This window comes from Maniola hyperantus, chromosome 7 (genome assembly GCF_902806685.2).
Source record: "Maniola hyperantus chromosome 7, iAphHyp1.2, whole genome shotgun sequence".
Lineage (NCBI taxonomy): Eukaryota > Metazoa > Arthropoda > Insecta > Lepidoptera > Nymphalidae > Maniola > Maniola hyperantus.
The window spans coordinates 1,235,950-1,263,856 of record NC_048542.1 but is presented as its reverse complement, the minus strand read 5'-3'; the positions used below and the strand labels follow the sequence as shown (position 1 = coordinate 1,263,856).

The following is a 27,907-nucleotide window of genomic DNA, read 5'->3' as shown; positions in this document are numbered from 1 at the left end:
TTTATTATACTATAGTTTCAGATGCCCTGCTACGATGGTCTACTTTTATTTAATGTTGTTGGTTTTAGTGGAAGCCTTAAAACCTGGACGTCCTTTTGTCTTAGGTAAGTAAATTAATTGTACTTCTTAGGGTCCCGTACCTCAAAAGGAAAAACGGGACCCTTATAGGATCACTTTGTTGTTTGTCTGTCTGTCGGTCTGTCAAGAAACCTACAAAGTACTTCCAGTTGATCTAGAATCATGAAATTCAACTGGTAGGTAGGTCTTATAGCAGACATTAGGGGGAAAATTTGAAAACCGTGAATTTGTGGTTACATCACAAGAAAAAAATTAAAATGTGTTCATGAATATTTTCGACTTTCAATGTACTGCTATAACAAGTGGGGTATCATATGAAAGGGCTTTACCTGTACATTCTAAAACAGATTTTTATTTTATTTTTGGCCATAATAGTTTAAAAATGTCGATAAAAGAAGATTGTAGTGCGGCTCGTTGCGCGAGCCTGACTCGCACTTGGCCGGGTTTTTTTTTTAAATGCAAGATAGATTATCATCAAAAATCATCTCGAAGCTTCCTGAACTCTGCCCAACTGAGTTGGATTCGGCGGCTGACCTCTTTTTCGCTTCAAATCTAATGCTAGAATAATAAAATTAAATGCTTATATTTACCTTGTAGAAGATGCCGCTCAAAATTCTCCAAAGTGGCCAAAGGAATACCATTTAAGAGGCGAAGAAGTTAACATCCTGACTGGTATCATGGAGCCATTTGAGATTTGGTAAGAATTGGCCTCCTACGCACTGGCGACCATAGACGCGGCCAGGCCGCCGCGGCTATGGTCGCCGGTGCGTAGGCAAGCGCGACATGTGGACGGCCGAAAAATTTGCAGTCGACTTCATTGGACTTTATTGGAGTAATCATTTGATGCTAAATCCCATAAACCTCTTCTATTTTCAACTTCAATTATGAACCTTTCCGTGTCGAAATTGGCCATTGTAAAATAATCACTCTGTAGCTAGCTACACGTCTGGTCGCCGCGGCCGATGCGGTAGCACTGATGAATTTTAATACAGAAGTGATGTTCTCGACGGCCACGATTGGTCGCTGGTCGCGTGGCATCAAATTGGACGCCGCGGCCAACGGTGGCCGCTGGTCGCTGGCCGCTAAGTGCGTAGGGGCTATAGCGATTGCCATATAAAGTCCAGAATTCACTGGCCGCCGCGGCCAGGTCGCGGCGACCATGGTCGCCAGTGCGTAGGAGGCCTTAAAAACTTAGTAGGTATTGTGCGCGGCCGAAAGTACATCGGCCTTTAGAATAACATTATAGAGAGTTACATTTTTGTGCCGTTTGCCGTGGAGACCCTGGGGCCATGGAGTCTTAGTGCTAAAATTTTTTTACGAGACATTTCACCGCGATTATTAGCCTCATCTGGTGACAGAAGGGCTGGCTCATTTTTTGCGCAACGGATCAGCCTGGCTGTCCAGCGCGGAAATGCAGCCAGTATTCTTGGCACCATTCCACGCGGTCATGATTTATATAGTAATTAGATAAGGCTAGCTTTAAGTTTTATTGTAACATTTCAGGATTGTAGAGCGTTGTCTCTGTCACTCATACCCATATGACGTTTTCTCGGTCTCAACTACAGTGACAACGCTCTACAAATCTGCTATCTCCTTCTTAAAGGTCGATGTACATTGCAAGTGTAGTGGGTTAGGCAATCCTATGCAGAGGCGTCTTTACCTTTTTTTTTTTTTTTTTTTTTTTTAATAGATATAGCGAGCAAGCGAGCAGGCGGGTCACCTGATGTTATGTGATTACCGCCGCCCATGAACATTTGCAGCACCAGAGGAGCCGCCGATGCGTTGCCGGCCTTTAAGGAATTTGTTGGTCCGCCCCTTGAATAACCCCATGTTATAATCCTACCTATGGTGCAGGGTGTGCGGCGCACAGGGGCGCCGGATCTAAGGGGGCGCCGAGCGCCTTCTAATACGACACCTCCAAAGATGCGTCGATGCCGGCGCTCTCAAAGACCGTGCGCTCGTGTTATGGCCGACGCCGTCATCATTTAAAATTGCACCATTTGCATCCGAATTTCCGTTTGAAAATATAACTGTTAGTATTCCATTTTGACCCTGTTCCTACTAGACGAGAGGGCGCCAGGGTACTGGTTGCACACGGGCGCCACAAGGGCTAGATACGCCTCTGATCCTATGCTATCCTATCCTACTTATTTTTGTAGGTATAGTACAGCCAGCAACAGATCTCGTGTGGACTACAACGGAGGCACCGTCAAACAATACTATGTCGTTGAAGACGCCGAGGACTTCGTGCTGAAAAAGTATACTGTAAGTACCAATGAGTTTGTTTTGGGCTCTTCTCAGACTTGAGCGCGTTTGGAACACTCGTAGCTTTATTTTTAAGTTTATGTAATTACTTACTTACATAAACTTGCTTTCATTTGCTTCCCATTTTGGTTTGGGTTTTAATTATTCTTAAACTAAACTAGCGGCACGCTATGATGGCCGGTTTGACGTTTGTCCGCTCATGAAGTTCCGTATTAATTGATAACGACTTTGAAGGAAATAATTGTATTACTTTATTGACGATAGTGATGTGCAGAGATTCATAAATTTTATCGAATGTAGTTTTAGGTTTAGGACTCAAAATTTATTTATTAAATTGATTTCTTAAATGTATACAAGTGTAGAAAAATCAGTTTGCACCATTTAAGGGGTGAATGTACTTGTGAATATGAACAATTTTCACTATGTGGACAAACCTCTGAAATCGCAAAAAAATATCAATAAATTTTTAAAAATGGAATCTAATACGATCGTCACATAGGATCGCTGGCTAGCACAACTACTACCTCCGGCAAACTCGCGTCAATGCTCAATGCAAAACAAAGCAGTTTCGAATTGACGTTGCTTCGAAAAGTATAAACTGTCAGTGCAATGCGATTGTGATATAGTTTTGACCTGGCTTTGGATTTCAAATATTGATACTGCATTACTGTTGACCCTTGCTCGTTAATTTGGACTCTGTTCAAGCCCTTTGTTGTGGATTTCGTCGATATGACCGAACGTACGCAGAGAACTGTTCTAAATAGTCAGACACGTGAGTTCCTAATACGCCTTCGTAACTATTTCGATCGTGAAGCTCAAAATGGAGGGCCAATTTTACCTATAACGTCAGTGGTTGAACGCGTAGCTGATGCGCTTAATATTGGACAACGAACTGTTAGACGGATAACTAAAAAAAAATATGGCGAGACTGGCACAGAAGAAAATAAACTTCACACACCAAAAAAGAGAAAACGAGCAAAACCAGTCGTAGGCATCGATAGCTTTGATGCCGATGCTATCCGAAGACATGTTTACGGCTACTATTTACAGAAGGAGTATCCAACAAGAAAAAAGTTGGTGCATTCACTGAAGGAAGCTGGATTATTCTTCGGTGGGGAAAGTTCTTTAACGAAGATTTTGAAGACCATTGGATTTCGATACAAAAAATGTAACAAACGCAAAATATTGATGGAAAGATTTGATATAGCGATGGCAAGGTATACTTTTTTACGGCAAGTGAAAGAAATCAAAAATTGGCAAAATGTTGTGTTCTTGGATGAAACATGGCTTAATGCTAACCATACTGTAGGCCGTTCTTGGAACGATGACACAGCAGCATCTACTTCCAAAGTTCCTGTAGGAAAAGGATCGCGACTTATAATTTGTCACGCCGGAACCATCAACGGGTTTGTCGAAGGTTCTCTCATGGCTTTTGCGTCAAAAACCACTGGAGACTATCATGAAGACATGAATGGAGAAAAGTTTACTGAATGGTTTACCTCAATGTTGTGTAGCCTCCCTGAACCATCTATTATAATTATGGACAACGCCCCATACCACTCGATGCAAATTGACAAGCCACCTGCCTAATCCCAAAAGAAAGCTGATATCGTCGCATGGCTTCGTAAAAATGGCGTAGATGCAAACATGAATATGTTAAAAGCGGAATTAGTACGTCTTTTAAAAGAAAACAAACCAACCAAGATCCGATACGTCATTGACGAAATAGCATTAGAACATGGGCACAGAGTTATACGGTTACCGCCTTACCATTGTGAGTATAATGCGATTGAGTTGGTGTGGGCTCAAATTAAGGGATATGCTGCAAGACACAATACAGAACCCCCATTTACCACAAAAAAAATGCTAAAATTATTAGAAGAAGCTTGTGAACATGTGACTAAAGGAGACTGGGAAAAGGTTGTGAATAGAACTGTTAAATTAATAAGGGAAGATTATGAAAGAGATGTGAAAATAGATAATATTATAGAAAACGAACATATAATTATTAATGTATGTGATGATAGCAGTGACGACAGTGAAAATAGTAGTATGGACGAATCTGATTAATTATGGCCTTTTGTGGCACCTTTTTCGGTATCTTTGTATTCATATGTTTCTTGTGTGCATATAAAGTATGTATATTCATTTTCGTTCAAATATTCAGTTCGTTCAAATAAATTAAATAAACATATACATTTTTGTTTTATTAAACCTATTTAATCAGGTACAAAAACAAAACTTAATTGTTTTTTTGTTCGAGAATAAATTGACATTCCACATCACTATTGTAATGTGTCAAACCGGCCATCATAGCGTGCCGCTAGTGTAGTAAAATGTGAAATGATATTATAAATATATCTTCTCTTCTATATTTATATATATATATATATATATATATATATATATATATAAAAGGAAAAGGTGACTGACTGACTGACTGACTGATCTATCAACGCACAGCTCAAACTACTGGACGGATCGGGCTGAAATTTGGCATGTAGATAGGCTATTATGATTTTTGAAAATTCAACTCCTAAGGGGGTGAAATAGGGTCTTGAAATTTTGTAGTCCACGCGGACGAAGTCGCGAGCATAAGCTAGTCTAAATATATAAAAGGAAAAGGTGACTGACTGACTGACTGACTGACTGACTGATCTATCAACGCACAGCTGAAGCTACTGGACGGATCGGACTGAAATTTGGCATGCAGATAGCTATTATGACGTAGGCATCCGCTAAGAAAGGATTTTTGAAAATTCAACCCCTAAGGGGTGAAATAAGGGTTTGGAATTTGTGTAGTCCACGCGGACGAAGTCGCGAGCATAAGCTAGTCCTAAATAATTATCGTAGTCAACCTTGTTCCATCCATTATTATTGATACATAATCGCACTTGAAAACACACTTTGTAAACAAAATAATAATAAAGAAAATATAATTGTACCTAAGTAATTGTACTCAAAATTACTTACTTGTAGGTACACAAATTTAAACCTGCTATTTTACTCCCTCAGGGGTTGCATTTTCAAAAATCCTTTCTTAGCGGATGCCTACCTCAAAATAGCTATAATATATCTGCATGCCGAATTTCAGCCCGACCCGTCCATTAGTTTGAGCTGTGCGTTGATAGATCAGTCAGTCAGTCAGTCGGCCACCTTTTCCATATTTTATAAGTATACCCCGATTTCACCCCCTTACGGGTTGAATTTTCAAAAATCCTTTCTTAGCGGATGCCTTCGTCATAATAGCTATTACTGCATGCCAAATTTCAGTCCGATCCGGCTGTGCGTTGATAGATCAGTCAGTCAGTCAGTCAGTCGCCTTTTCCTTTTATATATTTAGATAAGCGCAACGCTGTCTTTTAAAGACTGCAGATATAACCTTATTTAGGATTCTATACAGCCTCATCTATAATCACATTTTCTAGATCAACCCCATCACAACAGAGGAAGTGAAGAATGAACTCAAGTGTGAAGAGCACATAGAAGATGGAAAGCTGTTTGATATCCTACCGTCCGTCTCAAATTACACATTCAAAGGTAAAATCATTAACGGTGATCTCTCCGTCGCTCCGCGCTCCATACACACGTAGTTTGGTTCTCATCTGAATATTAACCAACTAGAGAATGCCCGCAATTTCGTCAGCCTGGATTTAGGTTTTTAAAAATCTCGTGGGAACTCTTTGATTTTCCGGGTTAAAAAGTAGCCTATGTCCTTTCCCGGGATGTAAGCTAACTCTGTACCAAACAAAATTGAAATCGGTTAAGCTGTTGAGCCGTGAAAAGCTAGCAGACAGACAGACAGACACACTTTCGCATTTATTAAGTATGGATCAAACTCAATTTTAATTTGGAGGCACGTTTTAGAAACTAATATTATATCTACTTTTGACAGATTTTCATAAAAATAGATACTTAGTTTTAAAGTTACACGCATTGAAAGGTTTTTTATGTAAATTCCTGAGAACGAACTATGGCCTAAACTATTCTCATTTAGATAGGAGACCCGTTGGTACTTAGCAGATAGGCCGGTGATGCGTTGAGGTGGTGATGATGATGAATTGTTTCGCAAAAATCACTGGACCGATCGAGATGAAACTTTTCGCAGTTAAATCAGAAGGTAGCAGTACGCGGCCGAAAGTAATGTACATCGGCCTTTAGAATGACATTTCGGCTTTGTAGAGTGTTGTCTCATATGACGTTTTGTCGGTCTCAACGACAGGGACGGCGCTCTACAAATCTGCTGTCTCCTTCTAAAGGTCAATGTACATTACTTTCGGCCACGTACTGTACTCCAGTTTTGCTTCAATTTTTTTTTTTTGCACAGAACAAGAGACCTACAACGAAAAATTGGTTGAAGTTTGGAAATATTTTGAGGAAAAAGGAGTAGATGAGGAGAAATTAGAAAAGACTTTGTACGTGTATCGAGAAGACGGCGGAATCAGCATACCAGTTTTGTAAGTATGTATAAAAATCCAAGGAACCGAAAGCTTAGTTTGCTATATTCCGCTGAAACAGACAAATCTACATGGTGCAACATGCAGCATGCGATATGCATAAGTAACAAAAAATACAAATAAGAGAGAAGAAAATATCAGTAATGTGTCTGCATACTGCAATTTCGTAATCCTATTTAATTCTAACTTTGGAGTAAACAATGGTTAACAGATGGTTAAAGAAAACACGCATTGAATTGATATTGAATCTATACCAAGGCAGGGCATATTTATTGGTCTTTCTAATTCTATATATCAAAAAGGCTGCAATCTTATTCTCTTGACGTAATATGAGCTTTATGAACTAAAAACCTACCCAGTGCGAGTCAGACTTGCGCACTGAGGGTTCCGTACCTACTGCAATCGTATTTTATCGACATTTTGCACGATAAATAAAAAACTATTATGCTTAAAAATAAATAAAAATCTGTTTTAGAATGAACAGGCCTTAAAGCATTTTCATATTATGATACCCCACTTGGTATAGCAATCTTACTTTGAAAGTCGAAAATAGCATGAACACATTTTATTTTTTTCTTGTGATGTAACTACAAATTCACGGTTTTCAGAATTTTCTCCTAATGTCTGCTATAAGACCTACCTACCTGCCAAATTTCATGATTCTAGATCAACGGGAAGTACCCTGTAGGTTTCTTGCCAGACAGACAGACAGACCGACTTTTTTTTTTTTTTTTTTAATAGATATAGCGAGCAAACGAGCAGGTGGGTCACCTGATGTTAAGTGATTACCGCCGCCCATGAACATTTGCAGCACCAGAGGAGCCCGCGCCGATGCGTTGCCGGCCTTTTAGGAATTTGTTGGTCCGCCCCTTGAATAACCCCATGTTATAATCTAGTGGGAACACCGCCGATGGGAGTTGGAGACTTTTTCCTTTTGAGGTACGGAACCCTAAAAATTAGAGAATTTATGTCATTTTAATATTAATAGTTATATGCAGTTGTTATTACTTAGTGTTCTAATTAGTAATATTAATTATCTTATCAATAGCCATGAAATAAAGAACCATAACCTATGGACCGGAGTGGTTGACAAACACACAGTCACACGTTACTACGAGTACAGTGAACCTGGAAACGACGCTCTGGATCATAGTCTTGGTACGTAATTATTTGTCAAAATTATGGTCTTTTGGACCATTAACAAATTTGCTAAATAAGTAAAGAACTGATTACAGATATATATTAATTTTTAATTCCAGCCATTAATCGAATTTATGAGGAGCTACTCGTGCACCCACCGGCTTCTCTCACCCGTGGGTGGAAGGGGAATTCGTATTTCCCCGTACACCCACTGTTTTAGGGTAGGAATTAAATTAAACAATTGTCGATACATCGTATCGATAAATAAATACGAAATAGTTAAATTTACATATCACTTTATTAAAACACAATTATTAAAAAATAGAGAATATATCCTTCCTTGCTTGCTGTTTTTTTTATACGAAGGAAAAAATTCACGAACATAAATTGAAAAATTATACTTAGATTTTGGAATTTACAAAAATCCAGAAACACATAACCTGAAAATTTTTTTTATTCATTTTTTTTTTTTTTTTAATACAATAAAACTTAAAGCTAGCCTTATCTAATTACTATATAAATCATGACCGCGTGGAATGGTGCCAAGAATACTGGCTGCATTTCCGCGCTGGACAGCCAGGCTGATCCGCTGCGCAAAAAATGAGCCAGCCCTTCTGTCACCAGTTGAGGCTATTAATCGCGGTGAAATGTCTCGTAAAAAATTTTTAGCACTAAGACTCCATGGCCCCAGGGTCTCCACGGCAAACGGCACAAAAATGTAACTAACATAACCTGTAGGTATCAATCAAAATAACAAATAAATAATAATAATTAAAAGTATTAATTGATTACTTTTAATTATTATGATTTCCTTTACTAATATTCTTAACTCTTGAAAAGCACTGCCTATGTAAATTTAAGTATTTTGTATTTATTTGTCGATACGATGTATTAAAATTTAAGTCCCACCCTAACGCAGAGGGTGTACGGGGAAATACGAATTCCTCTTCCACCCTCTGGTGGGAGAAGCCAGTGGGTGCACGGGTAACTCCTGTCAAAATTTAAAGGGTATTTTTGCACCAAGAATAACGATTCTAAGTAATTAACATCATATGAGTGTGGGTTTGAAGAAAGCATATTATAATAATAATGAGCGTTCAGCATCATGACGACATACCCAATCAATTCCTTCTGCATCAGGATGTGTGACTCTCTCTTCTCATTCTGAGAGGAGACCCTTGCTCGTGAATGAGTTGGTCAAGATGATGATGAAGCGATCAGCATCATATTGTGTGAGATCATTAATTATTAATTGCTTTACTTTTTCAGAGGAATCATGTAACGATACCACATCAGTATTATCAGATCTTCAAGAGGATTTCTACGAACTAACATCTGACGTGGATGGAGCATTCAGCAGGTTTATTCTGATTTAATTGATGTGTTGCAGTTTTTAGGGCTCCGTACCTCAAAAGGAAAAACGGAACCCTTATAGGATCACTTTGTTGTCTGTCTGCCTGTCAAGAAACCTACATGGTACTTCCCGTTGACCTAGAATCATGAAATTTGGCAGACAGGTAGGTCTTATGGCAGACATTAGGGGAAAAATCTGAAAACCGTGAATTTGTGGTCACATCACAAAAAAATTTAAAATGTGTTTTGAACAAATAATTAGTATTTTCAATTTTTAAAGTAAAATTTCTATATCAAGTTTGGTATCATATGACAAGGCTTTTACCAGTACATTCTAAAACAGTTTTTATTTATTTTTATGCATAGTAATTTTTGATTTATTGTGCAAAATGACAAAAAAATACGATTGTAGAACGGAACCCTCGGTGCGCGTACCTGACTCGCACTTTGAGCGGTTTTTATTTTATGTAGATTCGCGCAGTAGTTTCTTACTTCCATTTATATTTTAGTTATGCTGCTCAACACCAAAAACAGTATCATGGAGACGAGCACGAGATTCGAAAGGAGATATTCAAGAAAAACTTAAGGTGAATAAAGACAAACTTCTAGCAAACTTTTCATTTCTCACATCATCATCATTATGGAGAACTATAAGACGTGCAGGAGTCCTCGCGATTTTTTCCTTCACTGTTACAGCAAGTGATATTTAATTGCTTCAAACGCGCCTACAGTAGCCGGCAAGAAATATTGTACATCGACCTTTAGAATGAGATTTCAGCTTTGTCTCTGTCACTCATAACTATCTGACGTTTTGTCGGTCTCAACGACAGAGACAACGCTCTACGAAACCGCTATCTCTTTCTAAAGGTACAATATTTTCCGCCGCGTACTCTCTGAAACTTAACGTGAGGAGGCCTATGTCTAACAATGGATAAATAAGGGCTAACACAGAAGCGAGAGTGCATTCCCGGGATCGACAGCGTACCTCTGACCAGGAAGCTGACATCTTAACTACTGTGTTATCACCGTTTTTAGGGTTCCGTACCTCAAAAGGAAAAACGGAACCCTTATAGGATCACTTTGTTGTCTGTCTGTCTGTCGGTATGTCAAGAAACCTACAGGGTACTTCCCGTTGACCTAGAATCATGCAATTTGGCAGGTAGGTAGGTCTTATAGCTGACATTCGTGGAAAAATCTGAAAACCGTGAATTTGTGGTTACATTACACAAAAAATATTAAATTGTGGTCATGAACTAATAATTAGTATTTTCAATTTTCGAAGTAAGATAACTATATCAAGTGGGGTATCATACGAAAGGTCTTCACCTGTGCATTCTAAAACAGATTTTTATTTATTTTTATGCATCAAAGTTTTTGAATTATCGTGCAAAATGTCGAAAAAATACGACTGAAGTAGGTATGGAACCCTCGTTGCGCGAGCCTGACTCGCATTTGGCCGGTTTTTTACGTGCCATATCCTTTTATACCATACCATAATTTCAGACGTGTGATTGAACACAATCAGCGAAACCTAGGATACAAGTTGACTTTGAACAAGTTCTCCGACCGAACTGATGAAGAACTGGCCTACCTGAGGGGCACGCTGCCATCTCTGGAGCACGTGGGGACTGTGCAGTTCCCGCATACGGAGGAGGAGGTGGAACTGCTGGCTCAGGAGTTACCAGAGCACTATGATATGAGGATCGAGGGTTACATCACTTCGGTCAAAAGTAAGCTATGACTGTACAAGACGCTTGTTTTACAAATAACGTTTTTTAAAATTTATAACAATTAGTACCCTTATTATAAATGCGAAAGTGTGTTTGTTTGTTGGTTTATTGGTTTGTTGGTTTGTCTTTCAATCACGTCGCAACGGTGCAACGGATTGATGTGATTTTGTGCATGGGTATAGATAAAGACCTCGAGAGTGACATAGGCTACTTGTCATCCCGGAAAATCAAAGACTTTCCACGGGATTTTTAAAAACAGCTATTGGATAAATATGGGCTAACACATAAGCGAGAGTGTATGCCCGGGATCGACAGCGTACCAGTGAGCAGGAAGCCGACATCTTAACTACTGTGTTATCACCGTTTTTTACGTGCCATATCCTTTTATCAACATCATCATCATCATCATCATCATCATCATCATCATCATATAAGTAGAACTAGCTGATGCCCGCGACTTCGTCCGCGTGGAATCAGGTTTTTTAGAAATCCCGTGGGAACTCTTCGATTTTCCAGGATAAAAAGTACTAGCCTATGTCACTCTCCATGTCTTTATCTATACCCATGCAAAAAATCACGTCAATCCGTTGCACCGTTGCGACGTGATTGAAGGACAAACCAACAAACCAATAAACCAACAAACAAACACACTTTCGCATTTATAATAAGGGTACTGGTTAAGGTACTGGTTAATTAGAAATTTCCTTGAAGTGTTTAAGTAAAACACTATAAAAATTATAAAAATATAAATTTTTCAGGTTTTAACTTTTAAGTACTAGTGAAAAAGTCTATGGTTTAACCCGAGTTCCCGTAGATACATTGTGGATGCCGAGCTGTATTATTTTTATGTTATCTGTCAGATCAAGCGGACTGTGGCTCGTGCTGGTCATTTTCAACAGTGGCTGCAGTGGAAGGTGCACTGGCGCGCAGCAATGGTGGCCGCAACCTGGACCTTTCCGAGCAGTCATTGGTTGACTGCGCTTGGGGGTATATCCTTTATATTTCGATAACTGTGTGGCGGTTGCCACAGTAGAAACTAGATGGCGCTGTTCAATCGATAACATTTCATGACATAGTCCCGAACAAATGTACCGCCAACAGTACTCGCACTAACGGAGTTTCTGCAATCTTGACTATATATAGAAGTTTCAAGATCGATCAAAGTGTCGCTACTAGATGGCATAAACAGTCGCTTCAGTACTGAGTGGAGCATACATATCACAAATTTCATCACTGGCAGCAAGCGAACCGTATATTTAGAAATTTCCTTGAAGTGTAGATATATCACTAAAAAAAATTGTAAAATGTCCTTTCTGATTGGTGAACAGTGTTTGGAGTTGCAAGTTGAGTGTTTTCATGAGCGAGGCAACAAAAAACTTATTGACTATCTGATTAATGTGTCACTCAAACCGCTGCTGGACCAAGAAACTTGAGATTCATATACATGGTGTACCCAGAACGTTAGCATAAATTTAGCGTTATTGTTATACTACAACTATTTTGTAGCTTTAGTGATCTAGTATTCTTCAATCCCGCAATGTATGGCGTGCAAAAATCGGGCCAATGCCCGGCCTACAACGTGGAATTGAGTCCAACTGTTGTTTGCGCCTATCTACGCAACGCTCGTTGACCTCTAGCATCAGTCAGATGTATTATTTGCAAAAATATAGATTTTTTTTATTTTTTCGCGTTTTTTTTGCTGATATCATATCAGTAATCATCAGTAGTATCACCTGCCTTCGTTTTGGCTAGCGTTCTGGTAACATCCTGTAGATACTTTATAGGCCTTACTTAGAAAGGAATTTCAACTGACTGACTGACCTGACCCGATCAAAGCCAGATGATCGAAGATCAACCAGTTCTTAGTACCGGACAACTCAACTTGCAGCTGCAACAAGACTCATACCTACCTGGTGCACAGTGGGACATTTGTGCCATTGTGGGGTCCATCTGAATTGTCTAAATATATAAAACGAAAATGTGACTGGCTGACTGACTGACTGACTGACTGATCTATCAATGCACAACTTAAACTACTGGACGGATCAGACCGAAATTTTGCATGCAAATAGCTATGAATAGCTATGCTTATGACTTAGACATCCGCTAAGAAAGGATTTTTGAAAATCCAACCCCTAAAATAGGGGTTCGAAATTTGTGTAGTCCCGCGGACGAAGTCGCGAGCACAAGCTAGTCACTAATAAGACTTTCGCGCTGAGAACAATTTTTTTATGTGTTTCAGATTTCATAATTCCGGCTGTTCTGGAGGTGTAATCAATGAAGCCTACAAGTACATCCTCAAGCACGGAATCCCAAGTGAAATGGAATATGGCTTATATTTAGCCAGGGTATGCCTTTTTAGGGCTCCGTAGTAAACAAGGAACCCTTAAAGTTTCGCCATGTCTCTTGATTTCGTCGGTTGTTGAGGTGTGCGACCATTCTTGATCACGTCGGGATCACCAATGTACGGGAGCGATATTCAGGCTCGACCGTACCATAGGGAGATCTCCGGAGAACCGAACGGTTGGTTGTGCTAAGTAGCGCCAGCTGGGCCGACGGTTGTATCTTGAAACTTCTATGTATAGTCCAGATGGCAGAAAACTCCGTTAGTGCGAGTATTGTCGGCGGTACATTTGTTCGGGACTACGTCGTCGATTGAACAGCTCCATCTAGTTTCTACTTTGGCGACCGCCACACCCCTATTTCATTATTTTCACCCCCTTACGGGTTGAATTTAAAAAAATCCTTTCTTAGCGGATGCCTACGTCATAATAGTTATCTGCATGCCAAACAGCCCGATCCGTCCAGCAGTTTGAGCTGTGCGTTGATAGATCAGTCAGTCACCTTTTCCTTTTATATATTTAGATATTGGGATACTACTTTCCGGGCAGTTGCTTGATCAGTATCCTTAATTATTAAAGCGAAAGTTTGTTTGTTGGTTTATTGGTTTGGCCATCAATCACGTCGCAACGGATACGTTTGCATGGGTATAGTAATTAACCTGGACAGTGACATAGGCTACTTTTTATCCTGGAAATTCAAAGAGTTCCCCCGGGATTTTGAAAACTAGGCTTCAGCTAGTTTTCCATAAATTTTTGATATATCCAGGAAGGTTGGTGTGGACTAGAGAACATGACTACTTTGTACAACATCAAAGGCTTCGGCGCGATTCCTCCACTCAGCGTCAACGCTATGAAGCTCGCGCTGTACAAGTATGGGCCCGTGAGTGTCACCATCAACGCCAATGAGGCTGTGTTCCACTATGATAGCGGCATGTTCTACGATCCTTCGTGGTAAGTCATCATCTATATATATAAAAGTTGAGAAGTTACACTTTAAAGTCCCTAGCAATACTCATCCTCGCTTCTTTTCAATGTTTCACACACCGCATACGCATACCAATTTTCGTAGAAACTCGTTTATGCTTAGATCTGCCTCATCGTTTAATAAAATTTGTAAAAATGACAAAAATTTGGACCTATTCTGCATCACTGGAACCACTATTCGGAAAGCTCTGGCCAATGAATTCTTTAATGCTCATACTTCAGTTAAATAATTCGTTGGCCAGATCTCGTTTCTCATTTTTTTATTTTATTACTTCTCCCTGAATTTTCTTTCCCCCAGTCGAGTTTTTTTTTTTTGTTATTCTTATGTGTATTCTATCTGTGAAAACTTGTCATTAGCTTTAATCTTCTTCTGTTTTTACCTATTCATTTTTACATATTAGCTGTAAGTTTTCCTGTTAAATAAAATAAAAATAAAATAAAATAAAATAAAAGGAAAAGGTGACTGACTGACTGATCTATCAACGCACAGCTCAAACTACTGGACGGAACACGCTGAAATTCGGCATGCAGATAGCTATTATAACGTAGGTGTCCGCTAAGAAAGGATTCTTCAAAATGCAACCCCCAAAAGGGTGAAATAGGGGTTTGAAATTTGTATTAAAGTCTGTCAGTTTTCAAGTGTCTATAAAGAAGTTTTGTAGTTAATATTTTTGCAATTAGCAGTATGACAAATTTTATTAAGCTCATGTTAAAATCTCATAGTTAAAGATCAAACCTAAGTGTGTAAAATAGGGGTTTAAAATTTGTGTATTCCACGCGGACGAAGTCGCGGGCATAAGCTAGTACATCCATAAGCCTACAGTCATCATCATCATGATCAACCCACCGTCGCCGGCTCACTACAGAGCACGGGTCTCCACTCAGAGTGAGAAGGGTTTGGCCATAGTCTACCACGCAAAACGCAACCCTTATAGGATCACTTTGTTATCTGTCTGTCTGTCTGTCAGTCTGTCGGTCTGTCAAGAAACCTACAGAGTACTTCCCGTTGAACTAGAATCATGAAATTTGGTAGGTAGGTCTTATAGCAGACATTCGGGGAAAAATCTGAAAATCGTGAATTTGTGGTTACATCACACACAAAAAAATTAAACTATGGTCATGAACTAATAATTAGTATTTAAAATTTTCGAAGTAAGATTACTATATCAAGTGGGGTATCATATGAAAGGTCTTCACCTGTGCATTCAAAAACAGATTTTTATTTATTTTTATGCATCATAGTTTTTGAATTATCGTGCAAAATGTCGAAAAATACGACTGTAGTACGGAACCCTCGTTGCGAGAGCCTGACTCGTACTTGACTGGTTTTTTTTTTACAGTAACAAACAGCGGCTGAACCACGCGGTGACAGTGGTGGGCTACGGCAGGAGGGACGGCGTAGACTACTGGATCGTGAAGAACTCGTGGGGGGAGGACTGGGGGGAGGACGGGTATATCCTGTTCTCAGCCACCGACAACAACTGCCATATCCTAGAAGACGCGTTTTATCCTGTGGTCTAGTTACGATTGTCACAATCATGTAATACTTAGTATTTCGCAAGTTCATAAAGTAATAAATTAATAGTAAAAAAAAACATTTTTAAAACCAAGCCTTTACTGGTGACACTTGGGTTTTATGATATAACTTATATCATAATTCTTCGTTCGCGTGGACTACACAAATTTCAAACCTCTTTTTCACCACCTTAGGGGTTGAATTTTCAAAAATTCTTTCTTAGCGAATGCCTTCGTCATAATAGCTATCTGCATGTAGGTACAATTTCAGGCCGATCCGTCCAGTAGTTTGAACTGTGCGTTGATAGCTCAGTCAGTCAGTGAGTCAGTCACTTTTCCTTTTATATATTTAGATTAATATGTTTTAACTCAGATAAAAACAAATAAATTAGATCCAACTGAATAATTAAAATACACTGTCGTAGTCATTTCCAAGAGCTAATGCCATCTATCGCCATTTTGCGGAACTATTTCGTATTAAAGAATGAACCAGGGTCCAGGGATGGCAACAATTATTCTATTGAAAAGAACCCTAGGGGTTTCCATTTGAACCATTCATATTATCAAGGTCCACCACAGTGCAGGCCGAACGACAAACTGAACGAGCATGCTCGATCACGAAGTACTCATTGACCAATGCTCAAAGAGCTGATCGAGCCATATAGTATGGGACCCTGAGGATCACTGAGAACTTTAGAATTTAAAATTATGACAGTATAATATTATGACATCCAAAAAAATGCGAAAATAAATATAAAAATCCTATAATATTGTAAATGTTTCCGATATGTTGCAAATAAAACGCCTGACGGACGCTAAAGGTCAACGAACGTTACGTTAGTAGGCCACTCGGAGTCAATGCCGCGTCGTAGGCGGGGTATTGACCTGAGTTTTGCACGCTACAGGTATTGCGGGTTTGAAAAATACTAAATTACTAAAACTACAAAATGAGGCAAATTTGTTATGGGTATTGGATTGTGTTCAGGTAGTGTAAGAATAACGATAAGTTTGTGCTAGCATTCTGGTTACACTCTGTATATCTAAGGGTTGGACCAGGATGGGTGTGGAGGGATGGTGGGATGAACAGTATCTCCTTGATTTTCAATCAAAATCAAATCGCAATTTTCATCCAAGCGAAACTAGAGCATCTGCAAGTAAATCCATACTAATATTATAAATGCGAATGTGTGTCTGTCTGTCTGCTAGACTTTCACGGCCTAACCGTTTAACCGATTTTGACGAAATTTGGTACAGAGATAGCTTGCATCCCGGGGAAGGACGTAGGCTACTTTTTATCCCGGAAAATAAAAGAGTTACCATGGGATTTTTAAAAACCTAAATCCACGCGGACGAAGTCGCGGGCATCATCTAGTCTATACTAATATTATAAAGAGGTTATGTCGTTAAGTTTGTTTGTAGGGGGTAATCTCTGGAACTACTGAACCGATTTTGAAAATTCTTTCACCAATAGAAATTCAAATTCAAATTCAAATTTCTTTATTGCGAATATGGGTAAACAGTGCAGATATTACAAAACAAAAAGGTACAGCCAAATTCTGCCTATTAGCATGCAATATGTTATGACTTATGATATACCGAACATAACAAAGCTACATTATTCTTGAGTGACATAGGCTATATTATATACACGCGGGCGAAGCCGCGGGGATCAGCTAGTATATTATAAAAGGCAACGTTACCTGACAGACTGACTGATCTATCCACGCACAGCTCAAACTACTGGATCAGGCTGAAAAGCATGCAGATAGCTATTATGACGTAGATATCCCCTAAGAAAGATTTTTTGAAGCCCTAAAGGGGTAAAATAGGAGTTGGGACGAAGTTGCGGGCATAAGCTAGATTCTTTATAAATCGCAAAACCCATATGGGCCCATACGTGCTATGTCCCACCTGTAGGGCGATTGTCTAAAACCTGCATCAATCATTATTACAATCTCAATTGTTCTGATTGGCTGAATTTGTGCGATTCTTGTTGCAACAATGCATTGTGGCCAATAGTGAGCGAGCATTCACCAATCAGAGATGATTGCGATCGTGACATTGTAGCTGTCCAACAACCGCGGTAGGGCCCCTGTATACACGCTATATATCTAAGGGTTGGAACAGGCGGGGTGTAGAGGGGTGGAGCACCATCTCATTGAGACCGCGGTTCGCGCGCGCGTCGGTCGCCGCCATGCTACTCCTCTGAAACTGTGCTAGTGGTACCGCGAAAATGTCCAATTACCACCTTTTCCTGGCCGCGTTTTTGACCCTCAACCTGGTTCTGGGTAAGTAAATTTTACCACATTTTACACTATTTTGTGTAATTTTCACGCTCGGAGATGTATTGTTTGATGTTCGTCTAGTATTGACGCGTAATATCATAAATGCGAGTTGTGTAATTTTGCACATATTTTCGTGTAATTTAACATAATATTTTTGTGTAATTTTACACATATGTTTTTGTGTAATTTTTCGTTGAGCTTAAGTATATTAATTCTTGTGCTTACACATTTATTTATGTATGCTAATGGGTTTTGTTTTGAGTTACAAAGGCGATCAAAGTAATTAGTGTAGAGCGTCTGGTGATGTTAATTTGTAAAATAGTTTTTTTCTTTTTACAATATACTTCCTTACAGGATATACTTATATAGGTACATACTTACATAATATTTGTTCGGTGTACGTAAGTTACAATTTTTGTAATTTTAATAATTATTTTGGAACCTAGGGAGACATGTCAATGTTTACTCAATCTGTAAAAATAAAATTATTAGAATACACCTACTTTTTAAATTAAAAAACACACATGATAAACTTATTGCCGACCCACTACTGAGCACGGGTCTCCTCTCAGAATAAGAGTGATATATTTCAATATAATGAGTAGGTATATTTTACGCGGACAACTAGTGTCTCTTATGTTTTTTCAATTTTTTGTTTAGATACAAGTTAGCCCTTGACTGCAATCTCACCTGGTGGTAAGTGATGATGCAGTCTAAGATGGTAGCGGGCTAACCTGGAAGGGGTATGGAAGTTTTTGTTAAACCCATACCCCTTTGGTTTCATGGCATAGTACCGGAACGCTAAATCGCTTGGCGGCACGGCTTTGCCGGTAGGGTGGTAACTAGCCACGGCTGAAAGCTCCCACCAGACCAGACCAGAAATTTAGAAATTGTAAAATTCCAAACCCCTGCCAGGAATCGAACCCGAGACCTCCGACTAATAAGACCACAGTGATTATCACTGCACCAAAGAGGTTGACAAAACATTTGTTTTCACGGCGACAACATAAGTAGACTTCTATTATTAGTGTGTCTAATAAATAAATAATTGGAGTTCCACAAAGTTACGCAAAGGTACGCTAAGTATGAAGAACAAAAGTTATATAGGTAGGTACTTAAACTTATGTATTACTAGCTTATGCTCGCGTCTTCGTCCGCGTGGACTACAAAATTTCAAAACCCTATTTCACTCCCTTAGGAGTTGAATTTTCAAAAATCCTTTCTTAGCGGATGCCTACGTCATTATAGCTATCTGCATGCCAAATTTCAGCCCGATCCGTCCAGTAGTTTGAGCTGTGCGTTGATAGATCAGTCAGTCAGTCAGTCAGTCAGTCAGTCAGTCAGTACCTTTCCCTTTTATATATATAGACTAGCTGATGCCCACGACTTCGTCCGCGTGGAATTCGGTTTTTTTAAAATCCCGTGGGAACTCTTTGATATTCCGGGATAAAAAGTAGCCTATGTCACTGTCCAGGTCTTTATCTATAGCCATGCAAAAAATCACGTCAATCCGTTGCACCGTTGCGACGTGATTGAAGGACAAACCAATAAACCAACAAATAAACACACTTTCGCATTTATAATTAGGGTATGGATACTCGTGTATTATTCATAGATAAATTTTATACCTACCTATATTAATTTATATTATACTTAATGTTAAAAAGAGGTAAAACTTGTTAGTTTGTATGTAGGGTGTAATCTCCAAAACTAATGATCCGATTCTGAAAATTCTTTCTACAGGTAGCTATATTATCTAGATAAAAAACCGGTCAAGTGCAAGTCGGACTCGGACACGAAGGGTTCCGTACTATCGAACAAGAAATAACACTTTCAATTTTTTTTTAGTTTTCATGGCGGCAATTTTGTTTTTAGGGTTCCGTACCTCAAAAGGAAAAACGGAACCCTTATAGGATCACTTTGTTGTCACATACACACACACTGCCTGTTTGTCTGTCCGTCTGTCTGTCAAGAAACCTACAGGGTACTTCCCGTTGACCTAGAATCATGAAATTTGGCAGGTAGAAGGTTCTTATAGCTGACTTTGGGGGAAAAATCTGAAAACCGTGAATTTGTGATCACATCACACAAAAAAAAATTGTGTTAAACTAATAATTAGTATTTTCAAAGTAAGATAACTATATCAAGTGGGGTATCATATGAAAGGGCTTCACTTGTACATTCTAAAACAGATTTTTATTTATTTTTACGTATAATAGTTTTTGATTTATCATGCAAAATGTCGATAAAATACGATTGTAATACGGAACCCTCAGTGCGCGAGTCTGACTCGCACTTGGCTGGTTTTTTATTATTATTATTATTAAGTATTTGTTGTTGTAACGGCTATAGAAATACACATTCTGTGAAAAATTTCAACTCTCTACCTATTACGGTTCGACGGAGGGACGGACGGACGGACGGACAGCATAGGCAATCTAATGGAGTTGCACCCATGGGGATTTTTCTCCTCCCCAATAAAAAAAAACAGGAACACTCGCATTTGCCTTATCAGCCGCGAGAACTCTTTGAGTTTATTTTAAGGATAATAGAAACGTAAGAATATTATGTACTAAGTTAAAATAGAGAGAAGTGTAATTAGGGTATTATGGATCTCTGACATAGTCACATAGTGATTAAAAGATCCCAAAAAAATCAGTATAAAAAAAGTCTGGAAGTATGGATTTTTGCCGAGTTTCATTACCTAATACGTTTTCTGTATCTACAGCTGAGTTCTGACTATAAAATGAATCAATTTGAAAAAAACTCCCCTTTTTTTCCATATTTTTTTATGGCAAAATCATAAAAACCACGTTTAGCCGTTTACTGCGCCTTACCCTTGCAATAAAAGTAAATGTCAATTGCCACCTTTATGTAAAGTCTTTATTAAAACTTTTATACTCTTAGATGTTACCCTTATATATAAGAAAAAGGCGACTGACTGACTGACTGATTGATCTATGAACGCACAGCTCAAACTACTGACGGATCGGGCTGAAATTTGGCATGCAGACAGCTATTATGACATAGGCATCCGCTAAGATAGGATTTTAGGGAAATTTTTGTAGTCCACGCGGACGAAGTCACGCGCATATGCAAGTAAGAAATAAGTGCGTTATCATCAGCATGATCAACCCATCGCCGGCTCACTACAGAGCACAAGTCTCCTCTCAAAGTGAGAAGTGTTTTGGCCATAGTCTACCACGCTGGCCATGTGCGGATTGGTAGACTTCACACACCTTTGAGAACATTATGGAGAACTCTCAGGCATGCAGGTTTCCTCGCGATGTTTTCCTTCACCGTTAAAGCGAGTGATATTAAATTTCATAAAACGCACATAACTCCGAAAAGTTAGAGGTCCTGGGATCGAACCGACGGCGAATAGAAGGCGGACATCCTAACCACTTGGCTATCACAGCTTCAATAAGTGCGTATTTCATAGAAAATCGTTGGGAAAACGATAGGCAGGTGGTAGTTTTTATTGCAAGTAACATGAAACGCACAATTTCTCCAGTGTCGAGGAAACAGCAAACAAAGGCCGCCGCCATTTCCTCGGGCAACAAACTATCGCGGAAAGTGCGCGCGCGCATCACGCTCACTTTTATGCACGGTCACATGGCGGTACAATATACATGTTATTAGCATACATAATTGTAAACTAATAGGCTGGTTTTTTAGGGTTCCGTACCTCAAAAGGAAAAACGGAACCCTTATAGGATCACTTCATTGTCTGTCTGTCTTGTCTGTCAAGAAACCTACAGGATACTTCCCGTTGACCTAGAACTATAAAATTTGACAGGTAGCGTCTTATAGGTAAGTAGGGCAATCGCGGGAGACGTGCGGGTTTGCGGGGCGTCCCCCCGCTTCATACCCCGATTGCCATCTCGACCTGTCGGGTACTTTAAATATCAGCTAATTATTGTCACATAAAATAATCATACTTCGGTCATTAGCAATGAATAATTATCATCTATCTACCGGATACTGATACTGCATACAAAAATATAAAAAAAAAATCGTTTTCGTTCTGAACGCATTAGGTTAGTTATCAATCTGAATTAAGTAATGTATTATATTATGTATGGTAGCTTTAAATTTGCTGCTACGAAATGCTGGAACAAAATGCCAGAAGAGGCCTGCGCGACATCGCGCGCGCAAATCAAACACTAATTGGTTTAAAAGAAATAATAAAGTTTTTAAAGTCGGCTAATCTATGTATAAATATAAAAGGAAAAGCTGACTGAATGATCTATCGACACACAAGCAAGGTCAGATCAGGCTGAAATTTGGCATGCAGATAGCTATTATATGACATACTTTATTCCGGCGCTTCTTCTACTTGAGGTCTTTTGACTTTACTACTCAAGTATTAGAGGCGCCGGGATAACCTAACGAACTGGCAATGTGTGGTACAGCTTTAAAAAATAAACGTTTCTCTTCTTTTTCATATGACGTAGACATCCGCTGAGAAGGATTTTTGAAAATTCAATCCTGAAAGGGACAAAACAGGGGTTTGAAATTTATATCCTACTCATAAGCTAGTAAAGATATATATATATATGCCAAATTTTATAGTGCTACATAATATTTTAAACAATATGTAACTATGAAATTAATGTTCGCAATTAAGAGAGCTTTGTAGTTTAACTCGTAAGCTAGCGAGTGGTAGAAACATAAATTCGAGCAGCTCTTAACTAAGTCGACCTTTAAAAGGTTAATAAATTACAGCATTACTTTCCTTGTTTATTGCTGCTTTAAATAGCTAAGAGCTTTATATTTTGTAAAATAGTGTACATAAAATTTCAAACCCCTATTTTACCCTCTTAGGGCTTGAATTTTCAAAAATCCTTTCTTAGCGGATGCCTACGTCATAATAGCTATCTACGTGCCAAATTTCAGCCCGATCCGTCCAGTAGTTTGAGCTGTGCGTTGATACATCAGTCAGTATATAACAAGCTGACGCTCGCGACCTCGTCCGCGTGGACTACACAAATTTCAAACCCCTATTTCACCCCCCTTAGGGGTTGAAATTTCAAAAATTATTTCTTAGCGGATGCCTACATCATAACAGCTATGTGCATGCCGAATTTCAGCCCGATCCGTCCAGTAGTTTGAGCTGTGCGTTGATACATCAGTCAGTATATAACAAGCTGATGCTCGCGACTTCGTCCGCGTGGACTACACAGATTTCAAACCCCTATTTCACCCCCTTAGGGGTTGAAATTTCAAAAATTATTTCTTAGCGGATGCCTACGTCATAACAGCTATCTGCATGCCGAATTTCAGCCTGATCCGTCCAGTAGTTTGAGCTGTGCGTCGATAGATCAGTCAGTCACCTTTTCCTTTTATATATTTAGATTAATATTAATTATGTCGGTAATCTGGTAGGTAGTTTGAACGAAATTATAATAATATTCATCGTCATAACACATACCAGAGCATTTTATACCTATTCCCATAGTGCAGATTACAACTTTTAATCAGTTTTAGTTGTAACGGCCGTCGACTCCGCTTAGTTGGAGTTGATTTTAATCTCCTGTGATTGTTCGATGTTCAGTTAGATACGAGTAGGTATTACAATTCGCTGCTAGTTTCGTTTTGGAAACGGTCTGCTATTTGCTTTGGAAAGTTTATTTTAGAAATTGGATGATTTTAATGCGATTTTTCACACCACGGCATGTAAATTTAGATCCTCTAAAATTGATATCGGTAGTGACGAATTTTTCGCAATATAAAACAATATTAATATAATAGGTATAGGTAATCAATCAAAATTGGTTCATTTATGACGAACTAGATGATGTAGATTTAGGTTTTCTAAAAATCCCATGGGAACTCTTTAATTTAAAAGGGATAAAAAATAGCCTATGTCCTTCCCCGGGATGTAAGCTAACTCTATACCAAATTTCATTGAAATCAGTTAAACTGCTGGGCCGTGAAAAGCTAGCAGGCAGACAGACAGACACACTTTCGCATTTATAATATTAGTATAGATTGAATGAAAAAATGTATCCATCGTACCGCAAGGAATCGTCAAGGTCTACACCCGCACGTAGCCCAAATTCCACGTACAAAGCTATTTGCCTCCTCTCTCTCTCTTTCCCCCCTCTCTCTCCCTCTGTTTCCCTCTCTTTCGTACTACTCAACTAAGAGAATGATATGAAGAGAACTACATAAATATAAGAGTAGGTGACACATCCAGTTACCAACTGGGCTCAACGTTGGTTTACCGGCGTGAACGTTTGACATATTGTGTTGTCACTTAACTAGGACAAACTACCGTCAATTTTTGAATCAATCGTTTTGAAAATTCAAGTTGACCTCACCCTCGACATAGCCCAAATAGCCATTCAATTTCGCCCGAAACCACGATACATAAAACCCATAAAACCATTAGGTCGGGCATTTTTTATCGCGGAATCGAATTTGCGACCCGCGGGAGGGCATCCATCATCGGCCCCGCAGAATAAAGCCGGTAACGGGATTCAATTAACCATAAAGCGACCGAATTTCCTAACGATTCTGTCGTTTGTATGAAAAGTTTGTATGGAAAACAACTTGATGCTTTTATTTCTAAAAAATGACATGAAATTCGAAAGTTAAACATTCCGGACAGTATTACAACCGTCCAGAAAAGTAAACTGTATGAAATTTCATTTTATATCATAAGTTTGAATTTGGAATAATGTTTGTTCCTGAATATCAGCTTTTATTAATATTCATAATTTTTTTTTCTTTAGCTCAAATAGTTTGAATTGAGAACTCCACCGAATAGCGCTTTTAGCGCCGCGCTCACAACACAACACAGCACGATTATCCGTATCGGAATTTTTACAGCGCTGCGAGCGCTGTTAGCGTCATTCGGGACAAAAATGTAAAAAGTTAGATTTTTTCTCACACTCGTCCAAAAAACGCTTACTTCCCGGTCTCGTGCAGTAATGTACTACATTCGTGTCTCTTTACTGTAACCAATCTTTCCATAGGTATTATAATAAAATTGATATTATGTCCACGTAGATTCAGGTTTTAAATCTAGTGTAATCATTAATCTAATATTTTAATATTCTTCCGCAGGCAGAGTTTTAGTTTACAACAGAATAAGAAATTAGTCACCATGAAAGTAGGAAGTACGTGCTTCCTTGTACCTACATCCTACCGTAATGTTAGCCATAATATTTTCTGAAATATTAACGAAATGTTTAATAGTATAGGAACTTAAAAGCTTTTTAAATTAATAAATTAGAGGTTCAAATAATTTATTAAAATAATACTTTGCCATCTCTATTCTATGGTTATCTATTGTAGGTAAATCCCCTGTCTACCCCTATTATGTAGGAGGCAGGTATTGTAGAGTTTATTACACGGAACGGAAATGACATGGGGCAAAGGATCGGATCAAGCGAGCGGGCATCAGTCCCCTGTGAACCGAGATCATGTCGAGATGTGATAGATACTCAGAACAAATATCTGGGTAGGTAGGAGGACCTCTTGCAAACCAAATATAGATATCACAAAATAGATTACAAAGGTCAGGAGACAGACGCTTAGTTCGTGCTTTGCAATATTTACAAAATGAACATTTTTCGTTCTTTCTTTTAATCAAAACGTCTTGGGTATTTCCCGTTGGATTATTAAGTGAAAAAATAATAGATTTTTCTTGATCCGTAGAAGCTTGAGTCCTTTCAACCGATTTGATAGAAGTTGTAACCTATTTAAGTCTGCGTGTTTTCAAATGTTTACTAACGATTCGTTTGATATTGATACGCACACAAACAGTAAAAATAAGGATTTTTGCAATAGGTGCTTGATTATTGCAATACCAGTAATGGTAGGAACCTGGAACTAAGCCCCTGTCTATCTGCCCTATTCACGAGTCAGGTATTTTACAGTTTATTACAGGGAAAGGAAATGACATGGGTCGGATCATGTGAGCGGGCATCAGTCCCCTGTGAACCAAGATCATGTCGAGATGTGGTAGATAGGACCTCTTGCAAACCCGATCGACCCATCTCATACCTTCGATATTTGTGTCAGATTATAAAGGTTCCGCAACACTGAAAATACTCACTACGTAGCTTCAGGTTTGATTCCCGGTTAGATATTTATGAAATTACTAGATGATGCCTGCAACTGCATCCACGTGGATTTAGGTTTTTTTTAAATCAGTAGGAAATCTTTGAAAATTATCCGGGAAAAAATTCGCCTACGTCCATCTACGGAGATGTTAATGAGACATGGTTCAATAGCAATTTGCGGGACTTATACTCGTAATACCTACTTCTTTGGTTCACCACCCAATAAATCGCGGCATGTAAAGTAGCTTTAGGTATATTCCAATCTCGATCATACGTCTTGTGACTTGTGTTTGCGATTTGAATGTATACGCATGGGTGGATTGTATTAGTGTCTTTGGTGAATGGCTTCATTATATAGGAGATAGCGGAGAGCGGTTATTAAAAAAAACCCCGGCTGAGTTTGCTCAGACCTGGGCGCGTTTGGAACCCTCGTAGCTTTATTTTTAAGTTTGCTTAAAAATTATCACCAATTCTGGCCTCGTGTAATAGACGTCCTCGCCAAGGCTCTGTCTAACTCACACTCGACCAGAAAACTCGTACTTCCCGGTCTCGTGCAGTAATGTACTATTCCTGAATATCTTATATTTTTTTCTTTAGCTTAAATAATTTGAATTCAGAACTGTACCGAATTGCGCTTTCAGCGCTCACAACGTGGCACGGTTATCCGTATCGGATATTTTGCAGCGCTACGAGTGCTGTCAGCGTCATTCGGAGCAAAAATTTAACAAGTTAGAATAAGACGCGAATTGACTGTTCGTTTTAAATTATTTATTAAAAAAGTTACCTACTACATAACATGAGTTCAAGTGAAGATAGTATAGAATTTGATTGCACGGTCTCCTAATTTGAGAGCAGAGGCCGAGTTACTTAGCAAAAATTTTTTTTAAATAATTTTCTTTTTAATTTTTTAGAAAGTTAGTGGCTTCAGAAAACGCTTACTTCCCTTTTGTCGTGCGCACGGTTATCCGCTTTCCGCTCGCTTATGTAATGCAAGCGTTCAGAAAATATATCTTCTAAAGGAGATCAATAAAGATTTTCGTTGGAAAAAAGAAAGAACGAGCGAAAAATCCGTCACATTTAACGAATAGTCTTCGGTTACATAAGAAGCGTAAAGTACCTTATATTTTACCTATTTTATGTGGATTCGCTGAGATTCTTATATAAAGAGCATTCCGTTCTGTTTCTTTTGTTCAAGTATCTTTTAATAAAAGAAAAGAGATTGTTGAAAACGTGAATTACGATTTATAATAATGAAGATATCTTTTCTTTTGTACGTCTGGCTCATTCATATAAGTAGGTACTTTAATAACAGCATGAGATCGCCTGTTGGTAAAAAACAAAGATGTATTAAAATACAATGGCATGGCCATTTTTAAGTATCTGTACTCAAAAGTTGCCATTTGTTGAAAAATCTTAGAAATTCTAGAGTATGAAATCAAGAAGGGTCTAAGGGTCTACACAAAGGTTAAACGACCAACATAATTTGTTCTTCTTATTACAAACTCCTTAGAAGTGGGGGGCGAATACAACTTAGTTTAAAATAAATTTAAATTTTGGTTTTATGAGGAGCTTTTTTTAATACTATGAAACACTAGCTGATGCCCACGACTTCGTCCGCGTGGAATTAGGTTTTTAAAAATCCCGCGGGAACTCTTTGATTTTCCGGGATAAAAAGTAGCCCTT

General features: G+C 38.7%; 2 protein-coding genes across 2 annotated transcripts in view; both read left to right on the top strand.

The window, feature by feature from the left end:
• Nucleotides 1–20: 20 nt before the first annotated feature.
• LOC117983916 (cathepsin K-like) lies at nucleotides 21–15,908 on the top strand. Its single transcript, XM_034970558.2, has 13 exons — nucleotides 21–104; nucleotides 676–775; nucleotides 2,238–2,343; nucleotides 5,772–5,883; nucleotides 6,671–6,800; nucleotides 7,849–7,958; nucleotides 9,210–9,300; nucleotides 9,803–9,880; nucleotides 10,797–11,023; nucleotides 11,884–12,010; nucleotides 13,266–13,371; nucleotides 14,132–14,316; nucleotides 15,690–15,908. The coding sequence occupies exons 1-13, from the start codon at nucleotides 35–37 to the stop codon at nucleotides 15,868–15,870; spliced, it is 1,623 nt and encodes a 540-aa protein (XP_034826449.1). The 5' UTR covers nucleotides 21–34; the 3' UTR covers nucleotides 15,871–15,908.
• Nucleotides 15,909–18,003: 2,095 nt separating this feature from the next.
• Hasp (Hig-anchoring scaffold protein) overlaps nucleotides 18,004–27,907 on the top strand; it is a 97,767-nt gene continuing 87,863 nt past the window's right edge. Inside the window, exon 1 of the mRNA XM_069499728.1 lies at nucleotides 18,004–18,152. Within this exon, the coding sequence (XP_069355829.1) occupies nucleotides 18,098–18,152 (55 nt within the window). The 5' untranslated portion in view covers nucleotides 18,004–18,097. The remainder of the gene's footprint in view (nucleotides 18,153–27,907) is intronic.